At 41.8% G+C, this 18,232-nt stretch overlaps 1 protein-coding gene across 2 annotated transcripts; it reads left to right on the forward strand.

Moving 5' to 3' along the window:
* Positions 1-237: 237 nt before the first annotated feature.
* Positions 238-18,004, forward strand: stard10 (StAR related lipid transfer domain containing 10). 2 transcript variants are annotated; one of them, XM_086260987.1, is made up of 7 exons: positions 238-446; positions 624-1,114; positions 8,827-8,974; positions 9,073-9,176; positions 14,342-14,459; positions 15,022-15,074; positions 17,020-18,004. In XM_086260987.1, the coding sequence occupies exons 2-7, from the start codon at positions 956-958 to the stop codon at positions 17,224-17,226; spliced, it is 789 nt and encodes a 262-aa protein (XP_086117113.1). In that variant the 5' UTR covers positions 238-446; positions 624-955; the 3' UTR covers positions 17,227-18,004. The 2 variants fall into 2 exon arrangements, with proteins under 2 accessions (XP_086117113.1, XP_086117112.1); XM_086260986.1 differs by having other exon boundaries at positions 238-1,114.
* The last annotated feature ends 228 nt before the right edge of the window (positions 18,005-18,232 follow it).

Below are 18,232 nucleotides of genomic sequence, written 5' to 3' on the forward strand. Positions count from 1 at the left end.
TTTTCTTTGTCTTATGCTTTGTTTGTTTCCTGGACCAGTTTAACCGTTATGCAAAAACATTTTCAAAGTATTTGTTTGTAATTTATACTCAGAGGCGTAAATATCTTTCTTGCCTTTGTAGTCTTCCCGTTAAAATAATGCAGAGCTGTGAGCTTTACGAGCAGCAGCTGAAGGCAACAAAGGGAGGAGCTTTCACGGTGGCTGTGGCTGGTCTCCTGCCTGTGCAGTCCGACTCTCCTCCTCCTCCCACCGCCCAACCTCTCCTCCTCCTCCTCTTCCTCATATTTCTCACCGCATCCCCTTTACCACCTGCCACAGCGGCGACGCAGCGATGGAGATGTTCTGGAAATCAGCTTGTTATAAACCCTTAAAAAACAACAACTGAGAGAGAGAGAGAGAGGCGTAGAGACGCGCAGAGGGCAAGAGAGGGGAGGTGGAAGCAGAAGGTAAGAGACAGAAACGGGGAGTGACAGGCGGAAACACAGAAACATATGGTTTGCTTGAAGAGCGGCTGTTTGAGAGGGCTGCTGGAGCGGACAGAAACTTATTAAACCGCGGCTCAGAGCTCTGATCTGATCCGCCCATCTCATTTTACGCACTTCTTTGCCTTTCCCCCTCCCCAGCTGTTTCCAGCTCACCTGTTCTCTCTGCCTGCACCTCTGCTACATTAGTTTGTGCAGGGTGGATTGCGGTTATTGGACCCTGAAAGCGCGCGCACACAGACTCACACACACAAGCACGCGCGCAGACCATCACAAGACGCGCTGCAGTCGGCTACAAAAGCTTGTTGCAAGGAGGAAATTGAATTAGACAAGTTATTCCCACAGAAGAAGAAGAGGAGGGAAACTCGACTCCCGGCTTCCCCAGCTCACCGTGTCTCCTCTGTAGTCCTCATCCCCACGCATCCCACCACATCCCTCGCTCTCCTATCAACTCCTCGCGGTAACAAGAAGCCATGTCTGGACAGACTGTGACAATCCCGGACGACCAGGCGTTTGCCAGCTTCAAGGCCGAATGTCTGTGCGAAGAGGGCTGGAATATGACCTACAACAAAGGGGTCGTCACTGTGTGGGCCCAGTCTCTGGAGGAGGGGAAGTCCATCCACAAAATTAAGGTGAGACAATTTAACCACACAGGTATGAATAGAACTTTTTGTGCGCTTCTATTGGGCATCAGGTACTGGTGGGGAATAATGGAAAGTGGTGTGGATGTGGTCATGTGGCAACAGTACAAAGACAGAGGGGAAGGGGAGCGATAGAAAACCCTGCTGCATAATCCAGTTGGCAGGGAAGTGCTCCCATCTAAATTCCCATATGATTTAAGTTGCTGACGTCCTTTAAGCATTGCTCTCTGCTGCGTTCTCTTATTGCAGCTTCGCTCTCCAAACATCCCAGAAACACATTTGAAATGAGAAAGCACTCTCTGTGTTGCTCCTTGTAAAGCCAGTAAGCAAATCATTTTTAATAAATGGCCCAATATGACTGTAGCAGTCTGGGTAGAGGGCTTGGAGGTAAAGACAAGAACTTTTTAAAAAAAATGCATTGTAGTAACCACATCTTGTTTTAGGTAATGGATTGAATTGATGCCTGATGCCCACAGTAAACAAACAAACAAACAAACAAAAGTCCTGCACTAAAGAGAAGTGAGAGCTGGATGAAATCTCAGGAGGCAGGCTTAGTTCTCTGGAGACATGTCGCCTTTTGCCAGCGAAACTATTTTCAAGCCACTGTGCAAAAGCGTATTATGTAGAGTGCTGAGTCTACACAGTTTGTCATCCATTCAAAACAAATGAAAGTCTGCAAAAGCGCACGCTCAAATAGAGCTGCTGACAATAGTAGGAGAGCAGTCGGTTAGGTCATGGGCAAACAGACAGGATTGATCAGTTTGTTTGGCCATCGGTTCAATAATTACCTTCAGTGTGAGCTGCTTGCTGCTTCTAAATCCATTGTCAGTCTTTCTGATCACCTTTTGTGTGTTTTGTGTGTGTAATTCTCATTTAACTAAATCGCCCTCCAGTCCTCTGAAGAGGATCAGTTTACATTAATAGGACACTGTGCCCCAGGTGGAAAAATCTAGTGGTTCCTGGTTAGTTGTTTAGGTAAGGTAACGTGAGCTCCATGTGAAACTGTGAGCAAACTCTGTTATCAGCTCAAACAGCAGACGTGGCAGTTTTCGTCAAGTGTGAGCGTTTGTCCTGGGAGTTGACGTGGAGGCATTATTAGGACGGCCTCTGAGAATCTGCCGTGTACCCGAGTCTAACAATGACTGACCGCAGTCGTTAATAATGCTTTGTTTATGTTGTGGGAATCAGAGAAGGGGGGGGAATTAATTTAAACAGTGTTCTCACAGCACACTTGTGGCAAAACACCCAGTTCTCTCTTCAGCAAATGATTGTATTTCCACACATTCAAGCTCGAAAGTAGAAGTTTAGTAGAAGCTAGCAGGGAGCAGTTTGATTGAGACCTGCACCCAAGTGTAAACTGTAAATAAAGAAATTGAAAATTCACACTTTCACTTGGAGCCCACAGCTTTGCCAGTGCGTACTGTTACTTCATCTTAGAGCTGCAGATGCTGCCAGGAGACCTGACTGACTGTTAATTTAGTGCTTATCAGGCTTAAAAACCTCTTTTAGCATTTTCACTGTCTCACACACACACACACACACACACACACACACACACACACACACACACACACACACACACACACACACACAGAAATGTTTGGCCTCACGGCCCGAAATCTCAGGAAGGTCCTTTCCACTTTTTAACCCTTCCAGCTTGCTAATCTGACCAGAACTGACTACATATAGAACAATACAAATAAAACCCATCCTCCGCTTTATATGTGTGTGTCCTGCTATTGTATCCAGGTCTGAAGAGAGTCAGCGAGCCACTCGGTGTTTACTTTGTTAAATAAAGTCTTGTTAGCTTGTGTGCATATGTGCGTGTGTACATAGAGGTGTTATCAACATGTGCAGGAGCTGCAAAAGCACAGGGCTTTTCCCAGCCCCCTCTATCCATCTTCTTACCTATTAGCAAGCTTCTTTGTGTTTGTGTGTTTGTGTGTGTGTAGTGTACAGGCCAATCAAGAGCCTATAAAGCCGCCTCATTCTCCTGCGTAATTCCTCAGGGTATATCCTGTGTGCAGAGGGTAGGGATCTGCTTATTCAGGCGTTTCTCCCTGACATCAGGCAGGTGTGTTTTATCTTGACAGTTGCAGACTGCAAACAGCGAGAAGTGGAAAGTGCACGCACACATGTTTGAAGTTTGGGTGGGGCTTCTATCTGTAGTTGGCACTTTATCTTTATGTAAATATGACAAAAGCTGGGGGTTTTGCATTGTGCACCACTGTCTCATCTCCCCTTTTGTTTCACTCTCACATACCCAATCTTCCACCCTGCAAATGTACTGTATATACAATTATGTCATTACAAATGCAGTTGTGAGTCAGTGTGGTACTTACAGCTGTTCTGTTTATAGTGCATCTCTAATATAAGCTCTCTGCCTGTCTTGTGTGTAGCTTTAAAAAGCAACAAAGATAGATATATGCCCATTTGAGTGAGAGAAGGGGAACAGGCTGGCGATCATCATCATTAGTGCCCCGATTATCATTAGCCTCATCATCATCGTCATCATTGCCCCTACCATATTAATCAGTGATCACCTCACAGTTCAGTCATGCCTGTGCTCATTCTAACCAGCAATTTAATATCATCGATCAGCACGCGACTTCACATACAACACTCAGTGTGTGGGCATTAAAATGTGGGTAGTTTTTATTTACTGTGAATGGGTCATCCTCCTGCCTACATCGACACACACTCACAGAGACACACAAACATACTCCCAGGGTTTGCCTTCTCTCATGCTGAGGAAGAGGGAAGCCCAGCTCTGAGTCACTCCCCTTCTGTTTTTATTCTTCTTCTTCTTCTTTTTTTTTTTTCAAATTTACTTTCATGTATCAGCACCCAGAGGAACAAATGATGGGAGATGACAGATTAGAAGAGGAGAGGGAGAGGGTGGCAAGAAGAGAAGAAGAGTGGGTGGGACAGGGAATAAGAGAGAGAAGGAAAAGTAGAGGGAGTGGGCTGGATGTGCAGGGATCGCAGGTCACTGGGTGTTATGAGTAGGCAGAGAGGGGACCCTGTGGACAAACATACTGAAAGACTGCCATCTGCACACACCTATTGTTTGTCCACCTATGCCTACTTGTCTCTGCCATGTCTATTTTATCTTTCTGAACTCTGTTTCACCCCCTCTATCCTGCCCTCTTTGCTTCATCTATCGAGTTTACTGAATTAGTTTGTAATAGAATTACACACACGTGTACGTAGCTGGCTGTATGTCTTCATTCTGTGCTGAATGTCTTGCTCCCTGCAGCTTTCCCCCTTTGACTTTTCATTTTGTTTTTCCTTCTTCCTGCTACTCCTGTTTCAGTTTGCCTGTGGACACAAGACATCTGTTATTCTCTCTGGTCTTTTGTGACCTGCACCGACTCGGTTCCAGCACCAAACCGGTGGAAAGGAGGCGTTTGTCTTTTGTCTAGTTTTTATTTTGGTAATAAATGTGTAATGCCTCCTTGACTACACTGTTAAAATAAATCAGAATTGCATTGTGCCTACATAATCTATCTCACTAATCTTGAATACAACAACAGAATACTCATAAGGGGTTTTAACTATTGTCTTTCAGACAGCGATAACAGATGACTTTACAGTCCCTAATTACGTTTACAGGCATTAAGATGTGCCTTGTAATGTGACAGACTTCCCTCTTGGAAAATTAGTTCATATCCTTGTGAGTAGTGATGCAGTGTAAAACATCTCACTCACGAGTTGATTTAATGCGTTTAAAATAAAAATGGTTCGAACAGCAATACACCATAAATAGGACATTATCTTTCAGAGTGTCATGCTGTGATATATAGAGGATTATTGCTATGGTTACAAGCAGGATTTTAATGTCAGAGCTTGTTTTTTGACACACAAAATGTTTTTTAGTTATTTATTTTTTACTTTTTTTACCCCTCTAGTTCAGAGGTCTCAAACTCCAGTCCTCGAGGGCGGCTGTCCTGAAACTTTGCCATGTGTCCCTGTTGTAACACATCTGAATACAATTAGTAGGTCATTAGCAACACTCTATAGAGGTTGACTCAGGACAGCGGCCTCGAAGACTGGAGTTTGAGAAACTGGTCTAGTTGATCCAACAAAGAAGTTGCAGAGTGTCCTCTGGTGGACAAACCAGTGGATAAATACGGATACTGATAGTGAATATCCAATTGGTTGGGATCTACTTGTCCAGTGACACACCCACTACTTTAGCTGAAGAGCGTTTTTTGTGCTCTTTGCGAAACACAGCTAGGTGCTATTTTTCCTCAGTTCTTCTGAACTTTGCTTGCCGTTTGTTGCTTAAGTGAACTAGCAATCTGCCACTCATGTGAAGTATGAAATGACTTATTTCTTGATTAGGCTAACAATAAGGTTACAATAGTAACACTAATGTGCTTGCACAACCTTCCTGGGGTTTTTTTGTTTGTTTTTTTCTATTTCATCAGCTTTCAGTCTGGATTGACCTGCTCTCTGCACTCAGTCTGCATTTCCTCGATCTCACCGAGGGTTCTGTTTCTAGGAATGTCATTACAATTTAGCATTTACAGTTTCCTTTGTTGCACAGTGTGACTGTTGTGGAGTCGTGTGAGACTGTGTTCCTGTGTGAGAGCTACAGCTAAAGCTGATAGAATAGGATTATAATAGAATTCAACTTTATTGTCATTGCACATGTCACAAGTACAAGGCAACGAAAAGCAGTTTGCATCCATCCAGAAAGTGCTTTAGCCACAATATAGATATATTACAAAATATATATTAGCAATAATATAGATATATAGATATATTACAGAAATGGGTCCGTTATATGTATGAGGGTACTAAATATGGGTCTATTATTGGTATGTTGCAATGTACACGGTATGAAGGTATGTTATGAATATGCTATAACTATAAGTATGTACAGGCTGTAGTGAGTGTACAAACTATGTACGGGCTATGAACAGGATCTAAATATGAAAACTATACAGAAATATGAAATATAAAGCTATAAAGGCTCCAATCTGGAGCTGGTAAACAAACATTTTCGAGCAAGTGGGTTGTGTGCCAAAATAATTGGCAAAATTTGATGGTAACTTTCCAAAAGTATGTCTTAATTCCCTGACTTGTCCTCTAGGAGTAAAAATTGCAACTCACCAATATTTTAGTTGATGGAAAAACTCTAATGATATACACCTGCCAGGTTGTGTGCAAATGTAATTAAAAGATATCCTCATGACGCTTCCAACAGAGCAATAAGCATCATTGCCTCTCAGTCAAGACGCTCTGGGCTTCTGTGTGGCATTTGAATGTTATTCCTGTGCCAGTGTGGTTTCTCTCTGAGCACTATGGCCTCCTCCCTCAGTCCAAATGCATGTAATTAGTGATTCTAACCTGGCTTTATGTATGAATGTCTGTTTTTCTTTGTTGGGCCTGGTGACTTGTCCATGTATCAGACCAGTGCGGACCATTTTGAATTTCAAATAGTTATAAGAGGAGACCTCGAGTTTAAAACAGGTTTACAGACAAATGTGGGATACAGTCTATGATGATTTTCCTAAATGAAGCCTGAAGGGAAGCAGTGATGGAAGATAGGCTAGGCGGAGCTTTTAACTGTCTGGACTGATTTATAACAGGAGTTAAAATTTATCTGGGGCAGACAACTTCCCTTGGTCCATTTCTTTCTAATTTGCTCTCAATCAAGTGCTGGGTTCTTTTTTCCCTCATTGCCTTTGTGTCTCTTATGCTTTATAACTCGACATGCCTCTACCACTTGCCTTTCACCTTGTTATTATTGAGACTAGTTTCTCCTGGCAATTGTAACTTTGGCAACACTGTTACTCCAGGGCTTACCTTGAGTGTATTGCCGTCTATGCCAAACATAGCCAGGAGTCTCTATGGTTTCATTAATAAGCTGTGACATGCTATGCAAACAATCAACCAGCTGTGGTATTAATGGAAGCACCACTCCTAGTTTTTTTGCCTATAACTTGTACGAGGCTCCATCCATTCATCCATCCATTATAGCCTATAACTTGAACAGGTTGCCAGTCTGTTGCAGGGCTAACACATAGAAACTGAAAATCGTTCACTTCTACAGCCAGTTTAGAATCACTTAAGAACCTAATATTGATGTCTTTGGACTGTTGGAGGAACCTGGGGAACCAGGAGAGAACCCGCACAGACACGGGGAGAACACAAACTCTCGTGTGGAGTTTGCATGTGGATTTTAACCTATGACCTTCTTTCTCACAGAGGAACAACGTTCTTTGTTTCAGACAAAAGAACACATTCAACCATTGAACCAATGCGTCACCACAATATATTATTTAATAGGTTTGTGGACTGGTACTTATATATATAACTCTCAAAACACATTCGTACTACAAACCCAGTCATACAAGCACTGTTTTCAATACCTAAGTGCTTTTAGTCATTCACACACAATGGACGCATTGGAGACAACCCGTTGTTCAGTATCTTGCCCGAGGATACTCGGGCATGCAAACTAGAGAAGCTGGAGATTAAACTACTGATGTTCTGATTAGTAGATGACCAACTTTACCTCCTCCGCCGAAGCCGTGCATTTATGTGCAGTTGTTTCATTTTAGCTAGACTCTCTACTGCTGTTTTCCTGCTCATTAACTCACTGTGTGTCTCCCCTCTGGGGTACACATGAAGTGAAGCAAAGAAGCAAACAGACTCCACTAACCACCAGCAGCCTCCTCGAGGTGACAGCAATGTGTTACGTTGCTTTAAGTGCAATAAAAACTTCCTAGTTTTTGTAAGTCAGTCTTAGCTATCAACATGAAACGTCTGAAAGGAATATGCACAACAGAAAACGAGAGAAACCATCAGGAAAAAGCAGCTCTACCTGCAGATGGTCTTTCTGTAGCATAACGCAGTGGCCACGCAGTAAGTTTTACACTTCTATTCAGTGTGCATAGCATAACTGATATGAGGAAGGTTGTTTTAGTCTAAAAGCTGGTGCTCTAGTGCACACGTGACTTCACACGTCATTTGTTTCAGACAGAACCACAAAAAGATTTGAAAAAAGGTGGCATTCAGAGCTCTTGCTACTGCTGCACTCTTGAAAAAAAGCAACAACCCTTTGACATAAGTCTCTCCATCTCTGTCTTGTGGTGAATGTGTTTTCCATTTAAGAGCTTGGGTCTCGGTAATGACTCATCTATGGTCAGTGGCCTGTCTGCACACACACACACACACACACACACACACACAGTTCCCATTTCTGCTCTCCAATACTGACGCTCTCCAACCATCTGATGTCTAGTCATTTACACATCAGTTGCCATTCGTGTTTCTTTCACGTGTGGGGTCCACATGGGTGCAGTGAGTGTGTGCATATGTTTAATTTCCAGGTATTTGAGTCTGTGATGTGTTCACTGGCTTTTTGTTTTTGTGTCTCACTTACCTTTCTTGGCATCACTAGGCCTGAGCTCTCCTCAACAGTGGTATACTACTTCACTTTGAATTTATGCTGAGCAGCTTCATTAAACTCTAATGGATTTTCCTACCTCATAGTTTGCATTAGACCCAGAGCGATGAATTCAAAGAAGTACAATACTGGTGCCATAGAGTTATGTATTTTAAATACAGTTTGAATAAGCTGTGTGGAACTTTGTGTGTGACTCAAATCTGTAATATCATTGTGGATTTACCTTTGTTGCCTAAAATTGAAGCCTCTGTTTCTCTTTCTGTCCTTCTTCCTCTCTCAGTGTCGGATGTTGTGCAAGGATGTGTCAGCTGAGACCATGTATGACGTTCTCCATGACATTGAATACAGAAAGAAGTGGGACACAAATGTCATTGAGACCTTCGATATTGGGAAGCTTACGGTCAATGCGGACGTTGGTTACTACTCATGTATGTTGCACCATCGCATGTAAACGCATGTAAATTGCCTTCAGGTACAGATTGTTCTGTGATGTTTTGTTCACCTGACTTCTCTTGTTTGTTTACAGGGAAGTGCCCAAAGCCCCTTCGGAACCGTGACGTCATCACGCTCCGCTCCTGGCTGCCAATAGGAAAAGATTACATCATCATGAACTACTCTATCAAACATGCCGTAAGTAAAGATAAAAAGGAATGCTAATGGGAACATATCTCAGTATGAACTGGGTGAATACTGCTGTGCAAAAGTCTTGAGTCATCTCGCATTGTGTGCGTGTGCCAGGAGAGGCTTCTCTACCTGGCACGAAGTGAAACGGCTTGTTAAGCTCTTATCTAGCAGGTACTGCTCCTTCCCTGCATAACGGGTCACAGTGAACTATAAACAACAGTCTGAGTCATAAAGAGGTATTCTATCATATGCAAACTTATATTATTAAAAGATTATACTGACTCCTAAGTACAATTTTCTATTGACAGAAATAAAGTGTATAAGGCGAAAGCAGAGTTTGTAGTGTTCTAATGAGCGTGAACATCAATATTTAGAACCGCTTTAATTCTTCCACACAGCCTGAACTCTTGTACGCGAGCTTTCTTTCAATTTCTTTAAGCAGCTCTGAGGAATAGTTCCTCAGGCTTTCTTTAAGGAAGTTCAAAGCTCTTCTTTTTCTTTTTTTCTTCTTGTTATGAGTAGACACAATACAGGGTCATCCCTTGAGTTATGTGAGTGATTTATAGGCTCAATAAGTGTTAAGTGGCTCAATAAACAACAACAAAAAGAACCATTCCTCCAAAAATGGTCAGGTACAAGGATTGAACTGATGAGTGAAAAAGCAGCCAAATAAAAACCTCTGAAATGAGGAGTGACTTGAGGCTTTTGCACAGTGCTTTATATTGGCGAGCTGAAATGAAGTGGTCCTCTTTAGCAAGTTGAACAGGTCCCGTTTTTTTTTCTAAGGGAACATTTCACCGCTCTGTGTCGGTGATTTAAAGTAGCAATAGACAAGTTTTCTGCATTTAAATTGGTTCCTTATGAGCTGCACTTTCACAGCGTAGCTTTGTCTGCCACTGAGTATGAAATCTATCCGGGAAAATGGAGGCTTAATTTAGAGCACAAAATAATCTGACTGCAGTCGGTCCCAGAGAGGTTGATAACACGCGCTTCCTGCTGATTTTCACATGAACAAGTACCTGCAACAACTGTTGTATTTCATTTTTGTGTTCAAAAAAACAAAAACATGACACCTACTTTCCTAAAAGCCTTTCTGTCTGCTTGCAGACTTCATAAAATGCATCCCAGTGCCATGTTGCTGGAAGTTGCTCAGCTCAGAAAACAGGAACGCGATCCAGTCTCCAGAAGTACTTCCCCTACCACACGCTCTATTGCTCTCTTTACTTACACAGCAACAGTTTAGCTTAGCACCTTTCCAAAGACCATGCTCTATCATATTGTCTGCCCCTGATGCTTTCACCTGAAACAATGATAGATGATAGAAGAACATATTGTGTTTTAAGCTCAGCTTTTCCGAGCATGCCTTTGAATGCACTTGAATAATCTAGATACTATAAAGCTGTAAAAACCATCAGTTGATTCGAGCACACTAAGAGGATGTGAGTAACTTTCAGTTTGGCCTGAAACCTCAGCTTTTCGTTGGCTTTATATCTGTTTGTACTGATCACCTGTTGCTAGTTGTGTCCTGCATTCATTAACCTGCCACTTGTTTTCTGGTTTATCTGATTGACTGGCTTGTAAAATGTGTAGAAAACTTAAAAAGACTAAGAAAAAGAAGCAAATCCTTGAGAAGGTGAAACAAAGTAAAACAACAATTCAACACTTTCAGCGATGTCGCTCTCACTGTCTTCGTGTCCGTCAGCCTTTTGTGTGTATCATGGGTTTCCATGTCTTTTGTCTTTATTCCTTTTGTCTGTCCTCTGGTGTCCTTGTTCACTCTTTTGTCTCCTCTCTGCTTTTCATTCTAACTTTTGCTCACCAGTACAGTGTTTGCAGAAGGATAAGGCCTCTCATATGACCGTGAGCTGTTGACTTCCACCCCGCCTTCCGCATTCCTGCATCAATTTGAACTTCTGAACACAACAAATTGTGTGTCGGTTTACGTGTGTGGTTAGCCAAGGCTGATCTTGATAATGGGAAAAACTCGAGAGCTCGACTTCCTGGAGTTTGGCTTCAGGGGAAACTTATGAGTGGCGTGTTGGCACATCCATCAGCGGGACATGGTTCACTTATGCTGTTTCTTATCCTACAATCGCTGTTCAGCTTTTTCACCAATCATAACAGGAGCCATGAATTATTTTCAGTTCTTTAATCATACATTTCCGAGGCTTTTTAACAGTCTGCTTTTGCAATCCATCTGTCATGTAACTATGGTTAGCGCTGCTGTTAAGCGTACCATTGTGTTGAGTGCTATAGAGTCCGATATGTATTTGCATGAAAACCCTATGCAAATATTTATAATGGCAAAGGCTTAATAACTTCTAATGGCTTCTAATGACTGCTTTGTTTGCTGAGCCATTTTTTTTTTCCACAGTGGAGTTACAGATCCAGACACAACAGTACTGATCCACTGACTCATTCTCATTGTAACTATATCCTTTGTGCCCAGCAGCTAATTAAGGACTCATGTGATCCCTGTCATCTGTCTCCATCACGAGGACATAGTATTTTGCATTATAGTTCACTTCATAATATTTAGCTTGAATTGAACCAGATTTGATTTACCGTGTGAATATTGGCATAGAGATTAATTATACGCTCACTGGCCACTACATTAGTTACACTTTGCTACTCTGGGGGAACCACTTTTGCTTGCAGAACTGCCATAATTCTTCATTTGAGCACAGTGAACTCATTGTCATGTTCAAGAAACCTGTTTGACATGTATTTGTATTTTATCCTGCTGCAAGCAGCCACGGTTGCCACGGTTGCACTGGTGCGCCTAACTTTTTTTCTTAGGTGTACCAGCACAAACGTTAGGTGCATCCAAATTATTCAACCACATCGCTTAACACCGCAGTTTTACATGTTCACTAAAAAAAAAAAGTGCTGTCCATGCAGACAATATTGATTTGTAAATGATTAACTAACAATCTTGTCAACACAAAGTTCTTTATTTGGAGCGCATTTCTATAAGAAAGATAAGTTACTGAAAAAGTGCTTGTGCTTAAAGTGCTGAGCTAAGCTGAAATTTAAATTTAAAACATCTCAAGATAACTGAATAAAAAAACCCCTCTAAATTAAAAGTGCCTCAAAGGCTTCAAACTGAACATCTCAAAATCTGAACATCCGAACAGCTTGATATCTTATGGACTATCCTCCATTGCAGTCACATGCCTCTCAGATGACCAACTCATGTAACTTGGCCTTTTTCATTTTTTCACTTTTTTTTTTTCAATGTGTCTGGGATGACACCTATAAACTGGGCACATGTGACATCATTACTGTATGTGGAGTTTACGTTCAAGCCATTTTTCTTGTGAAGAATTATTTCGGACTTGAACTTAGTGAACGGAACTTCTTCTTTGGCAATATTGTTGGCGATGTTAAACTTAATCATCATCTTGGCCTCTTCTGATGACCTGTTTGCTGCTGCCTGCACACAAGTCATCAGAGCGGCAGTCCCCTCTCTTCACTCCCACTGAAAGGCAGTGGGGAGAGGGGACACTTTGGCAGTGCATTTATTGCTGCATATAATGTGTTTTCTATATACACTGTGCTTTTTCAGCGTTTCAATTCGAAACGTATTAGCACCTGTCACAAATGCGGTACTGCCGGCCATAGTCTTCCCACACTCACGACAGTAAATGCAGTGCAACATGTTGTCAGCTTTACTGTATCTTAGCCAGGGAAACTGGTCAAGCCGCTCTCTTCGAAATGTATACGCTTTCCCCCTTTTACTTTCAGTGGGCTCTGGCTCAAAGTCGACCGTATGTGGCTCATTACCTGATGCCGTCTCCGGACCAGTGTTAGACATAACCTGAGAGGCTGATGGCTCCGTCAGAGCACTGGCTATGAATTTTGGATGGATCAGGCCTTAACTTAACGAAAAAGTTCGTTAAGTTAAGAAGTGGGAAAGAAGTTCTACTCAAAAGGCTGGTCGCACCTTGGAAGTAGGATTTTTTTGTAGTCGCACCACTGAAAAATTATGTCTCATGTGCAACCACATCGGTCGCACTCTAGAACCCTGTCACAAAGGAATAGTCCCTGGTGAGGTCTTCTGCAGTAGTATCCCATCTACGTTAAGGTTTGATGTGTTGTGCGTTCAGAGACGCTCTTCTGCATACCTTGGTTGTACCCAGTGCTTATTTGATTGATCAGTTCAAAGCAGTCTGACCACTTCACTGTGACCTCTGACGTCAACATGGCATTTTTGCTCAGCGTTCTCTGTAAACCTGAGAGATGGTTTTGTATGGTAAAAATCTCAGCAGAGCAGCAGTATCTGAAATACTCAGACCTCTCTTTCTGATGCTCAGTTTGGACTTCAGCTGGTCGTCTTGATTATGTCTACATGACTAATTACACTGATTTGCTGCCATGTGATTGGCTGATTTGATATTTGTATTAACGAAGAGTTGAAGAAGTGTACCACATAAAGTGGTTGGCGAGCGTATAGTGATATATTAAAAATGATTAATTTTGTCCAAAGTTTAATTATCGTGTTGTTGTTCAGCTGATTGCTCATCAAGTGCTCGAGTCCTGAGATGATCAGTTTCCTGGTGTGCTGGGTGTTTTTGAACACATGGCTTAGTCGTGATTAATGTTTCAGATTTAGTGAAGTCTAAAAAAAATCAAGAAGATTACATTAGCTCAGAGCATGAGAATTCTGTATCCCGGAAACCTGCAGATGATTTACAAAAGTTCACATTGCAGAGATTTCTTCTGCCAATACAAGGTAGTGTGTTAAGTGTAGAAGCCAAAAAATATGAGTCAAATAGCAGAGAAAAAATAAAGCAGATGTCTTAGCTGACTGCTGCTGTCTGTTCTTCTTGAGTGCTCTGTAGTGTCCCTCTCCTAATTAGTGCAGACTAACCAGTAGTGGACTCCCTAATCATTAATAATAACCTTGGATATACTGTTAGAGTCTAAGGAGCTAAAAGGGAAATAGTGGGCTGCATGCAGCTTTGCTTTTTTTTATTTACAGAGTGGTGTGGACTGGATTTGCATCAGAAGTCTGACTATGAAGCTGAAAATCAGTTTGACTGGCAGCTTAAAAGCACAAAGCTCTTGAATGTCTACTCTGCCTTCTACAGATCTCACAAAAAAAAAGAATCTAGTGGGGTCCTCGTCCTGTTTGTTTACACTTTGGCCTCTCTGTGCTGTTTCCACAGAAATACCCACCTAAAAAGGACATGGTACGTGCAGTTTCCATTCAGACTGGCTACATGATCCAGAGCCAGGGACCTAATAACTGTACCCTCACTTACATGGCCCAGGTGGATCCACGAGGTAACTATCACTCACAGTCTCACACACACACACACACACACACACACACACACACACACACACACACACACACACACACACACACAGAAAAGTATTCAGCACACAAGGACAAAATCAAACAGAGCACACACAGGAAGCGCAAAACACTCACCCAGGTATTTAACTCTGCGTTCTATGAATTATTCATTGCCCTGCCTTTATGTCAAAATGTGTCACCATAGCAACCATATGAAGGATAGTCTATCTCACCTCTCTCGCGTGCTCTCTCACTCACTACTCTTCACTCTGCTTTTTTGTCTAGCATTTAATCTCCTCCTCTTATTCTCTATTTACTTCACTTTCTAACTGCTGATCACATACAAGCAAGTGCCGATTGTGTAACTCTTTTTATTTATCCGTTGCTAATGTGTGTGTTTGTGTGCATGTATGAGAGAGAGCCATACGGGCGCAGTGAGTAGTTACTAAGCCTTGCTTTGATCCTGGTAATATGAAATAAAACAGACTCTCTGTCACACTCCAACTTTTACCCATGATGCTTTGCTCACCCCGACTCTCTTTACAGGTTCGCTACCCAAGTGGGTTGTCAACAAGTCTTCCCACTTCCTTGCTCCATGCGTAAGTAATATGTGCAGATTAACAAAGATCCTGTGAGTGTGTTTGACTGTGTGATAATCTGCACTTCCACTCAGCACAGTGCCGGTCACCATGAGAAAATACGCAGACCTTATAGTTTACTGCTTGTCTGAGGGCATCTGCTGTATATGTTTATTAAAATAGGGCAATGATTCTCTAGAGAGCATGCTGTGATGGAGGATTCCTCAGAGATGATATCAGGGAAAGAAGGCATCTAGTGAAGACAGTGAATAAAAACATTAGGCATTTTAGAGTTTTTAGAGATTTGCTTTCCATTCATATGTCAAAAAAAGCATTTCACATTGTGACTTTAATCAATAGTCTGCATTTTATCAAAGCTTTTAAAAAATATGGATCTAATTATTCATATTAAGAGAGGGTCAGAATATCAATATGGGATTTGGACAGTAACACTTTTTTTTTTTTTTGCAGTTTTCCTTTGATACACCAGCACGGGGGCTTTTAAATCCAACAATCAAGACATGATTGAAGTGCAGTTTTTTTTTTTATTCTTTCATACGTATGATTCCATTTTCAAAGCCTCAAAAATAATCAGACAATTGACCGAAGAGCAGATTTATGATCAGATGAGGGCTGTTTCTCATTATTCCATGACAAATTAAGCAAATAAAATACCTCTATTTATTTCCAAGTGTTGGCTGGTTGCTATACACTGAGGCTCTCAAAATAAAGTCCAAAGAGATAACCGTGCCAGTGGCTGAATCAACAATCTGTTGAATTCTTAAAAAGAAGGAATGCACTGAGCAGCTCAACAACATGGTTAAGAAAAACCGCTTCATAACGTCTAACTAAGTCAAGGACAATGTAAATACAGAGAGTTTACAACAAGGTGCAAACCACTGATATGCTATGGCATGGGCGTGCTTGACTGCTGACAGAAGCAGTAGCATGGATTGTGAAGCCTTACAGAACAGACGTGGGATATTCTTCAGTGGCAACAAGCAGCAGCTGAATGTGGTGGCAGTAAAGGAAACAGTTAATGCAATACTTTTGCTAACCTTGAATTAAAGCTGAAAGTCTGAAAGTCGGCACTTTTCTCAGATACTGCTGAAGTGCAGATCCGATTCATCATTTTTGATTTGAAATCCACCGAGATGGTGCACAGAGGCAAAATCAATTCATTGTCAAAATACTGCAGGCCTTACATTATATAGTATTGCTTTCCTTTTTGGTAGATATATTTTTATTAAAACATGCAGCTGCTCTTAAGCGAGAGTGGTTGCAGCAAAGAAGATATATGCAAATCATAGGATTATCTAATAGTTAAAAGAAAAATTGCTGAGTGATGTACATTGAATAAATACACAATTGCTTCTTTTTGCCTTTTTAGCTTTTAATTTTTTTGGTCTCTGCAGCTACAAAGATATCCAGATATATTCTGGATGATTGTCTTGCCATGCACTGGGTGCTGCTGTAACTTCCTGGACCATTGTTTTTTTATGAGACACGTTGCTCTGTGTTTTTTACCCTTAAAAAACATACAGGCATGTTGTTTCTGACATTAAGTACTATCAGACATGTGTGAAGCTCCCTTGTTTGGTTCTGATATTTGGAAAAAAGAAACTCTCTGTTCTTGTGGCTCTGAACAAGATCTCCTCCCTCTTTTTACCCTTGCCCATGTTTTATCTCTATAGATTCCTCCATCTCTCACAGCTTCCCTTCTGTCTCCCTTTATCCTGTCACTCATCCATCTTCATCTCTATTTTTGTATGGGTGCTATTTCTGTCCTCTGGATTTTTCATCTCTGTTGAGTTCAGCCTGTTCTTCCTTATAGAATATTGATCAAGCATACGTGTCGGCCAAGCTTTCTGCTGGAAATACTTTCTTTCTATCACTGCCATTATTTCTCATAAATCACATGTTGTTGTTGTTTATTTTGTTGTTTGTTGTTGTTTGTTCTTTCCAGGCCATGAAGAAGATCTGCAAAGCCTGTGTGAAGTATCCAGAGTGGAAGCAGAGACATAACCCTGCCTTCAAGCCGTGGCTTTACCCAGAACAGACTACATTGCCCAGCATCCCGCTCTCTGAGCTCAGCATCCAGCGGGCAGAGAGCCTGGAGAATATTGATGAGAGCTCCCTGGCTGAGGCCCATGAAAGAGAAGACAGCGACTGACACACACACATTCACAAGCAGCACACACACTCATACGTTCAAGCAGGGATGGAGAAATGCCTGTAACATGCATCATGACATGTATGTGTATGTGGTTCTATTTGTAAGTATGTGTAAACATACACACATACATACACGTACTTGTATCAATATTGTACATGCATAGTGCATATGCAGGCATATCAGTATGCACATATAGGTAAGCATTCATGCAGACGGACAGTCACACGTTAACTTGCGCAATGTGAGAACACAAACTCACAACATACAACAGCTTCACTCAAACTAAATTTCGAGAACTTTTAGCCTAGTCGGTTTTCTAATTGGGGCCTATGCAGGTCATTGCAGCTGAATATGTTTTCAGTAAGATTTCATGTCAGAATGTTTACAGACTAACCTGACAGTGCGCCTTCTGCTGTCATTCAAAATATGACTGAATTACTAGAATTAAACTGCCCTCTTTTAGCCACCAGTCACACACTTCAGCGCAAGATTACACATTTATGCTACACTAATGCCTTCACATGTGTACACCCTCTCCCCCCTATCATCGTCTTTCGGCCCAATGTTATGTGCCTCCATCACATTTTGTAAGCACATGATAAATATGCAGGTGTGCAGAAGGCAGCTGGAAAACCCACCCCAACCTGCATCCACGTCTATCTTACATACACGCACACACTCACACGTACTGTCTGATCCTCTGTTCCAGAGATGGATGAATGTATGTAGAAATTCAAGATTAAATACAGATTCCTACAGAGGTTTTCAAATTTCACTGGTGATCCGAGTATTTTTTTCTCTGTGTTTGTGTGTCTGTTTGGTGCCGAACTCGCCTCGGGTTGGCGGCTGATGTCGCCTGCAGGTTTTCATAGTTGGAGTGATGCTGAAAGAATTTAAAGAATCACCACCCAATCAACTGGTGGCTCTGCTCCCATTCACACAATCTGCCGGGAGACGTGCACACAAAACCGATGTGCCGCGATTAGAAGGGGAGAAACACCAC

The sequence above is a fragment of the Aulonocara sp. 'chitande type north' Nkhata Bay genome, linkage group LG14, assembly GCF_057382095.1.
Source record: "Aulonocara sp. 'chitande type north' Nkhata Bay isolate Kocher_YH1m ecotype deep benthic linkage group LG14, A_spYH_male_GT1.1, whole genome shotgun sequence".
NCBI classification, from domain to species: domain Eukaryota; kingdom Metazoa; phylum Chordata; class Actinopteri; order Cichliformes; family Cichlidae; genus Aulonocara; species Aulonocara sp. 'chitande type north' Nkhata Bay.